At 41.0% G+C, this 8,899-nt stretch overlaps 1 protein-coding gene across 1 annotated transcript; it reads left to right on the top strand.

The window, feature by feature from the left end:
- Positions 1-844: 844 nt before the first annotated feature.
- On the top strand, positions 845-7,820 carry LOC114794640 (serine/threonine-protein kinase dst1-like). Its single transcript, XM_028987328.1, has 19 exons — positions 845-1,173; positions 2,426-2,486; positions 2,753-2,837; positions 2,988-3,052; positions 3,138-3,193; positions 3,293-3,340; positions 3,461-3,503; positions 3,637-3,706; positions 3,804-3,935; positions 4,326-4,367; positions 4,459-4,540; positions 4,679-4,744; positions 4,954-5,585; positions 5,815-5,945; positions 6,443-6,750; positions 6,911-7,041; positions 7,123-7,226; positions 7,602-7,640; positions 7,724-7,820. The coding sequence occupies exons 1-13, from the start codon at positions 1,069-1,071 to the stop codon at positions 5,572-5,574; spliced, it is 1,476 nt and encodes a 491-aa protein (XP_028843161.1). The 5' UTR covers positions 845-1,068; the 3' UTR covers positions 5,575-5,585; positions 5,815-5,945; positions 6,443-6,750; positions 6,911-7,041; positions 7,123-7,226; positions 7,602-7,640; positions 7,724-7,820.
- Positions 7,821-8,899: the final 1,079 nt, after the last annotated feature.

Genomic DNA, 8,899 nt, shown 5'->3' with positions numbered 1-8,899 from the left:
AAAAGGAATAGTCAGGAACCTAGAAGCTTCCAGCCGCAATGCACTGAAACGCTGAAATGAAAATCACTTCTATCTTCTATTTCATCAGGAGATTCAATGTACTGATAATGCACTGAAGTTTAAAATTTCGGACAAATCTTGTTCTGTGCTTGATTTTATTTAGCAATTTCCCGCGTTGCTTTCAGCCATTAGAGCCTGCGTAATTGGTCGCGTCGTCACGTGACCAGCTGTAATGTAGCGGCACTGCGCATGCGCTCTGCAGTACGCCACTGATCAGTTACTGAGAGCACGGTAAGTGGAATCTTAATGGCTTCTTCTAATAGACTGTTGCTAATGCTAATCAGAATCTACACAGAAAAAAAAATTTATCGTGTAGGAGGCGCCGATATTGTTTTAAGTTAAATAGCATTTTAAGGATTCTCCGTGACGAAATGTCCTACGCTAGTTACGGAATTTCTGAGGAGACTCTGCGTTGCCACTACTGACGCATTTTAATGCTATTTTAATGCTAAGTGAGTTTCCTGTAGCTCTAACACATTTTTATTTTACAACTCTGCATTTTGTTAGCACTGTAAAATTAAAGTGTGTGTGTGTGTGTGTGTGTGTGTCGGGGGGAAGGGGCGGGGGAAAAGATTAGATCGGTCACCCTGCTTGACTGAACTTCACTGAACGTCACAGAATGAACATAAAATTAATTTTAATATGTTTATTATTGTATACCGATGTGTGTTTATGATCAAATGTTGGATGCCAGTTGTTGAGCTTCATTGTTGATGTTATTTGTTGCCATGGTAATAAACTGGTAGCCATGGTAACAACTAGCTTAGCTTAGTTGCTAATTTAACTGAAATTCACAAGCATCCAGAGTCCCAGGTATTAAAATGTAGTGTTATTCTTTATCTTACTCAGAGCCTTTGCGAGTGAAACAGTGAGCCATACAGCGAACTGCAGAGCGAGCAATACAGAGCGACACAGCTAGTGAAGCGTTTAGATCACCATCTAGAGAAGAGAAGAAAGAAGAGGAAGAGAATCAGGATCGTCATCTTCTGGATCAGCAACATCTGGAGCATGGTCAGGACCAGATCGGGCACCATGGATTTCGGGCGCGAAGTCCATAGAGATTTTACTATCTCGAAGTGTATCGGGAGCGGTGGTTTTGGGCAGGTCTTCAAGGTATTTAGTTTTTTTTTTTTACATTTTTTAAACTTAACAGGAGATGGACAATCTTGTTTATTAGGCTTAATTCTTGTTTATTTTAGGCTTACTGGTGCATAAATATTATTGAATTCTACTCTATTTAGTTAGGAAGTGTACTGTAACGCCAGGGTGCCATTAGTGCACCAGGTGGCGCCATTTCCCTGTTTTGTCTTGTCTGAGTTTATTATGTCCACCTGTTTGTCCAGTTCCCAGATGTGTAAACTGTAAATGCTCCTGCCTGATTCTCTCTGTTTACCTGCTCTTCTATGTTAAAGAGATCATTATTTTCTTTTTATTTTCATTAAAGAAATGTCTGGCCCTTATTCCTTTATAACATCTATACAAATGTTTTCTTTTAATGTAACTCTGACTTATTACCTCCTCTTTATCATTTTCTGTCAATTTCAGTTCTTAAACTCTTAATATCCTAAGTCCTGTTACTCAGGTTCATGGCTGCCTTTGCTCATCCTGGGACTCAGGGCGCAAGGCGGCAATTCTTCCAGGGTTAAGATCACAATAAGTCAATTTAGAGATCCACTACGTCCAAGCCAGTATTCGAATTCATAAATGCGTGGGTGTGGCCACGTTGCTATCTGCTTTTGCTTTAATCTTCTGGAGCAACACAATGTTCTACTGTCAAGCAGCATTATTCTTAATAACGAGGTGTAAGATGTGAGGTCATATTAGCATCATAGGCATAATTGTGCATTTTGTAGTCTGATTATATTATAAAGTAGTAAATACTGTAATATTTCTGAAAAAACTGGTGAATAATGAGAGTTTAGCCTGTGGGGTGATTTCTCTCCATATATCAATCAAATTCAATAATTTTATAAAATGGCTTGTACCTGTAGATCTATCCTTGCTGAGGTTAAAAGTGCAATTAAAATCTCCTGCTTTTAAAAATATGCTCATTAATATTGAAAGGGAAGAACAGATTTTTTTTTTATTTGATTCTCTGTGTTTGGTCCATGCAAGTTTACAAAATTTGTATTTTCTGCTTTCAAAGTGCTCTGGTTAATGAAACATCTGCCCAACTTGCCTTTAATAAGATTTTTCACCTGAAATAGAATGGTGTTATAAGGCCCACTCCTCGCTCTGCCCCGCCTCACCACGACCATATTTTTTAATGGTGGATGTGGCCTGTAGACATGAATAGACATTTTGCTTTTGTAATTTGAGTGTGTAGAACAGCAGCTGATGCTTTTCTTTGCTCTTTTTTCTGCAGGCCCAGAAGCGCAACTCTGATGAGCTTGTAGCCTTGAAGTATGTGTACTGGGATCCTGGAGGTGAGATCCTAGAGTGTGTGTGTGTGTGTGTGTGTGTGTGTGAGAGAGAGGAAGACAGAAAGTGTAATTTGTATTTACCTCTGACCCAACAGAATATTACTTTTGTGGTTCAGCTGAAAGTTTTGACCTGAGCTTTTCATTCAGTTTGTGTATATGTTGTTCTTGAGGTGTGTGATGTGAAATTTATCAAATTTCTCACGTGCAGTGACTTGGTTACATGTTCTTATATTTTTGCCTAAATATGTGTGTTGTCTGTCTTTCTGCAGCTACCACCAACCCCTTTAAAGAGATACGCCTGTTGAAGGAGTGCAACCATCAAAATCTGACCAAGTTTCATGGCACCTACTTGCAGTAAGAAGCGTGGAGGGTGGGGTGGGGTGGGGCAGGGAGTTACCTGCATAAGATCAACACAACAGAGCATCCAGAGTTGCTGTTCACACCTTGAGAGTTTGTGTTTTTAAAACCTTGTGATCATGGGACTGACTGGATCTTTTTCTTTAGGCGTCACACCATCATTATCGCCATGGAGTTCTGTGGTGGAGGGTCCCTCTTTGAGCTCTACAAAGGTAACCCTGCAGCGCCGTTCAATCCAAGTTTTCTTCTCCTGTGTATTTAGAGCAGCATTTCATGTTTGCTTTGTTGTCTGGACAGATTGTGACCCATTTTACAAGGATGAAACGGCTTATGTCTGCCGGGAGGTCTTACAGGTTACTATCTATTCATCTATTCCTCCACTTTCACACACACAAAAAAGCCTAAACTTTTTCAGATATATATGTGATGTACTTCCTCTTTGCATCCACTAGGGGCTGAAATACCTGCATGCCAAGAGCATCATACATCGTGACATAAAGGTATCTAAAACGTTTAAGGCTTCTTCACTGTTTGATTTAATGCTACACGTACCCAGAATATCATATATTACAAGTGTACGATCATATCTAACCTCAGAGTGTCTGTGTGTTGGTCTACAGGGACAGAATGTCCTGGTTAACAATGTCGGCGATGTGAAGATCTGTGAGTACTGACTTATAGAAACAAATTTTTCCACCACTTCCTGTGTAGCGCAAGGAAGCAGCGCTGAGGGTGTTTAGAATATGTGGATGAAGAAAAATTGTGAATGTGATTGTTTAAACATCTCTTCCTCCAGGCGATCTGGGTCTGGCGGCAAGATTGTCAGACCATGGTGCCCTGTTCAATAAAGCAGGAACTTCCAAATGGTACGTTCCTTTCAAAACCAAATATTCATCTTTGTGTCTGTGTGGTGTGTATCTCAGGGCTCACTTCTCCCTTGTCTGTGTATCTGTTCTCATGCAGGATGGCCCCCGAAGTCGTCAGGGGCAAAAACAAAATGCCCTACAATGAGAAATGCGACATTTGGTCGCTGGGGATAACGGCCATTGAAGTCGCTCAAGCCGAACACCCCCCCGACTTCATGAACCCTCGCCGGTAAACACACTCATAAACACAAACACATAGACTTATACACACTTTACATTAACTTTGCATACACTGTTTACTTAAGAAATTTGGACCATCTGTAGATAGGGACAGTGGTGACCTGGCGGGTATGGATGCGAACCCCTAATCAGAAGGTTGCCGGGTCAAATCCCGAACCGCCAATCCCTACACAATCCCTACACACTGCTCCCCAGCTGCCCACTGTTCTCTAAAGGGGATGGTTAAATGCAGAAGACACATTTCGTTGCGTCACCGTGTGCTTTTCTTGTTGTGCATTAGAATGACAATCACTTCACTTTCAGATTCACTATCAGCTTGTGTGTGTGTGTGTGTGTGTTCTCAAGATTGATGTATTTCTCTCTTTCTGTGTGTTTTCAGGATTGCTTCCTTCATCTCACGCCTGAAGGAGGAGAGAAATTGGTGAATGATTTTCTTCATTACACACACACACACACACACACACGCACACACCACTGGAGGACTGTAATTAACCATACAGTTCTCTTCTCAGGTCTAGGAAATTTGAGGACTTCATCTGTCAGGTTCTTAATGTTGATCCTAGAAAGCGACCTTCAGCTGAAGAGCTTCTTTTGGTAAGGAAACGCAAGTCAAAATTCTAACTCTATTCACATATACTCTGACAACCCTGAAAATCTTTTTTTTTTTGTATAAATAAATTACTACCAGTACTAACACACTGTGTGTGTTTGTGTGTGTGTGTCTGTGCGCAGCATCCATTTGTTAATGGAGCTCATCTGAAACCTGGTCTGATGATTCCTCGGCTGAAGTTCTACAAGGTAAATCTGTTGGTCTCCCACTTTCTCACCCCATAACCTCATTCATTACCCAGTCACTAATCCTGAGTCTACGTGTTCAGAGGGGAAGTTTGGTGAACTGTGAACACAGAATAAGTGACTGTTCAGTGATGTACAGCTGGTTTTAAATTCAGCTTCCATTATTGTCTCTGTGTGTATTGTTAGTTAACCTGATCTTTGACTGTTCACAGGAATCCATGATGAGGAATAGGAACCAGCAGTCAGGTCTTGAAGAAGAGGCTGAGGAGGTTGAGGAGTCTGAGGAGACTGAGGAATCTGAAGATTCTGAGGACTCTGATGATTCTGAAGAGTCTGATGATTCTGAGGACTCTCAAGATTCTGAGGACTCTGAGGAGTCTGAAGATTCTGAAGATTCTGATGATTCTGAAGAGTCTGATGATTCTGAGGACTCTCAAGATTCTGAGGACTCTGATGATTCTGAAGAGTCTGATGATTCTGAGGACTCTCAAGATTCTGAGGACTCTGAGGAGTCTGAAGATTCTGAAGATTCTGATGATTCTGAAGAGTCTGATGATTCTGAGGACTCTCAAGATTCTGAGGACTCTGATGATTCTGAAGAGTCTGATGATTCTGAGGACTCTCAAGATTCTGAGGAGTCTGAAGATTCTGAAGATTCTGATGATTCTGAAGAGTCTGATGATTCTGAGGACTCTCAAGATTCTGAGGAGTCTGAAGATTCTGATGATTCTGAGGACTCTGAGGATTCTGAAGTTTCTGAGGATTCTGAAGAGTCCGAACCGGAGGAGCCAGCATTTTGCCAACCTCCTCACAAGAAACTACGAAGAACCTGAGCTTCATTCAGGCATGTCTTTCAGCACCTTTGTGGCAGCTTTAGAATACAAGACTAGGCACCTTAAGTCCTACTTTGGTGGACTTTTACAGTGAGAAGCCTAGAGGGTGGGGTGGGGCAGGGACTTTTAATACCTGCATAAGATCAACACAACAGAGCATCCAGAGTTGCTGTCCACACCTTGAGAGTTTGTGTTTTTAAAACCTTGTGATCATGGGACTGACTGGATGTTTTTCTTTAGGGGTCACACCCTCATCATCGCCATGGAGTTCTGTGGTGGAGGGTCCCTTTTTGACCTCTACAAAGGTAACCCTGCAGCGCTGTTGAAGTCACTCACGCCGATGTTCCCACCGACATCATGAACCAGCCCCGGTAAACACACTCATAAACACAAACACATAGACTTATACACACTTTACATTAACATTGCATACACTGTTTACTTAAGAAATTTGGACCATCTGTAGATAGGGACAGTGGTGACCTAGCGGGTATGGAAGCGGACCACTAATCAGGTTGTCGGTTCAAATCCCGAACCGCCAAAGTGCCACAGAGCAAAGAACAGTCCCTACACACTGCTCCCCAGCTGCCTACTGCTCACTAAGGGGGATGGTTAAATTCAGAAGACACATTTCAAATGAATTCTAATTCATTAGAATGACAATCACTTCACTTTCAGATTCACTAGCCCCTTGGGTGTGTGTGTCTGTTCTCAAGATTGATGTATTTCTGTGAATGATTTTCTCCATTACATACGCACACACACACACACACACACACACCACTGGAGGACTGTAATTAACCAGGTTCACTCTATTCGCAAATACCCTGACAACCCTGATCTGTTTTTTTTTTCATATAAATGAAAGGATTCATATAGATGAGAATTCTGAAGATTCTGAGTGGTCTGAACCAGAGGAGTCAGCATTTTCCCAACCTTCTCAGAGGAATCTACGGAGAATAAGGAATGGAAATATGGAATCAGTATTGTAAAATATGAATTCGTTATGAATTATGAATATAATTTACTGTTATTAATGCGAAGCGTGTAGTTTCTTTGTTTTTCATGTCTGACGGTCATCCTGGAGGACCAGGAGGAGGAGATGCAGATTGGAACTGAGAACCACTCACCAGAGCAACATGGGGTGGCATTTGGCTTGCTGACTAAAACTAAAAGGTAAATAATAGAAATACAATCTAGTTTCTTGTGGTCTAGGTCATTTTGTGACTTTGTAGAGTTTGTTCATTGACAGTGAAGAAGAGAACATCCAAAATCTGATCTCAGCAGGACTTCGTACGGCCATAATTTTTTTCTTTGTTGTCCTTTCCCCCACAAGCAAACCAACCAACCAACCAACCAACCACTCAACCCTGCAGACCAGAAGGAGGAGGAGATGCAGATTGGAACTGAGAACCACTCACCAGAGCAACATGGGGTGGCATTTGGCCTGCTGACTAAAACTAACAGGTAAATAATAGAAATACAATCTAGTTTCTTGTGGTCTAGGTCATTTTGTGACTTTTTAAATTTTGTTCATTGAATGTGAAGAAGAGCAAACCAACCAACCACTCAACCCTGCAGACCAGAAGGAGGAGGAGATGCAGATTGGGACTGAGAACCACTCACCAGAACAACATGACTAAAACGAACAGGTACACATCCTGTCATTCTGAAAATTCTTTTAGCTCCTTCACAGAAGGACAGATTTTTTTGTGAGTGCTGGGTTGTTGATTTGAACAGTGTAAAGTTTATTGTTTTTTCTTAAATTTACTCTGCATGTGGTGCACTAGGATAAAACAGAATTATACTGTCTGGGACGGGGACAACATTTCGTAATAACTCGCATTGCTCCTACTGACTGGCGCCGGCGCCTTGTATCGGTGGGAATATTTTGCATCAACGTATTTTTATGTCTATGCAATCGATGACGTTGATGCATCATCCCAGGCCTAGTACTGAACGAGCAGATTTTATTTCCTCTTCTTCATGGTCATAGTTCATTTTTCTACTGTCCTTTGCCCCACAAGATCACCAGCCAGACGGCCAGAAGGAGGAGGAGATAAAAGGTACCTGTCCTGTCCTGTCCTTCCCACAACTCTTCCTACTGTTTTTTATCAGGTCTAATTTTATTTCTGACTGTGTGTTGCAGGATGTTTCCACAAAAAGTCTGTTCAGTTTTTGGAGGCAACTGTATCACTGCAGTAGCACCAGAAGGGGAGCTCTCCTACCAACCAGTATAATATACAACATGTACAATAAAGACATAAGACTTGAATTAGTGTCTTGAGCTGGTTTTTCGCTACTTCAGCCATAACATTCATTTTTTTCCACTACAAATGATGTTAGTAAAACTGTATTAGAGTTCAGAGCTAACTTTGCTTGAGTGAGTGGTGTGAGCACCAATGAATTCTTACTGCAGCTTTATTAACTGAAACAAAGAAATCTTGTTATTACTGTTTATTACTTTTTTTTTTTTGCACATAAGCCAGCAGGTCAAGCCACTAGCCAACCCCTACTATTCAATGTCAAGTGGAAATGGGAATGCAGCACTTTTTACCCCTTATCACACACACACACACACACACACACACACACACACACACACTAAAAGTAAACACTCCTTACATACATACCTCAACCAACATGGAACACATAACAACAGTCGAATATTTACAAGACCCATGTGCACTCGTCCCTCTTGGCACACATTTCTGGTCTTATACACTTGGCCGCCTGTTGTTAAGAAGTGCTAAACTAAAAAGAAAAAGATTTTACAAAGGTGACAGATTTCCAAATGAATATTCCTTGACCATTTCAAATGTGAATTGTAAAAAATAATATTTTAAAAAATGAAGTCAATGTATTTCTATGGTGCCGTGGCTTGCAGTAATTACACTGCTTGGAGAGTACATGTGAACTGTACAACACAAGAGCGCAACAGACATGCTGATCATTGTATGTGGCATTATTGTCTACAGAACCTGCTGTTAAAATAAAGAGAACACTTCATCGGTGCTGCACTGTATGGTGTGTTTGGCGTGAGCTGGTGTTTCTTCCAAGGACTTCCTGAATTACCTCTACATTAAGAATCACCTGTAAACATCGCCAGTTTCAAATCACATCATTATTTAGTTATTATTATATCATTACTACCCCTGAATTGGCCCCATCCCACCTTTTTTTGGAATGTGTTGCAAGCCTGAATGGCAAGGATGGATATTTATTTACAAATCAAATGATTTTGACTAAAAAATGAATTATCTTGTCTTCATAATGTCTTGCAATGAAATAAAAGTTAAGGGAAATGGATCAAGTACTGCTTTAT

This window comes from Denticeps clupeoides, chromosome 7, assembly GCF_900700375.1.
Source record: "Denticeps clupeoides chromosome 7, fDenClu1.1, whole genome shotgun sequence".
Lineage (NCBI taxonomy): Eukaryota > Metazoa > Chordata > Actinopteri > Clupeiformes > Denticipitidae > Denticeps > Denticeps clupeoides.
This window is presented reverse-complemented; position numbering and strand designations above follow the sequence as displayed.

Coding starts and splice junctions, on each gene's coding strand:
- LOC114794640 (XM_028987328.1), top strand. CDS start 1,069: ATGGTCAGGACCAGATCGGGCACCATGGATTTCGGGCGCGAAGTCCAT. Junction 1,174..2,425: donor GTTTTGGGCAGGTCTTCAAG/GTATTTAGTTTT, acceptor TTTTTTCTGCAG/GCCCAGAAGCGCAACTCTGA. Junction 3,504..3,636: donor TGTCGGCGATGTGAAGATCT/GTGAGTACTGAC, acceptor CTCTTCCTCCAG/GCGATCTGGGTCTGGCGGCA.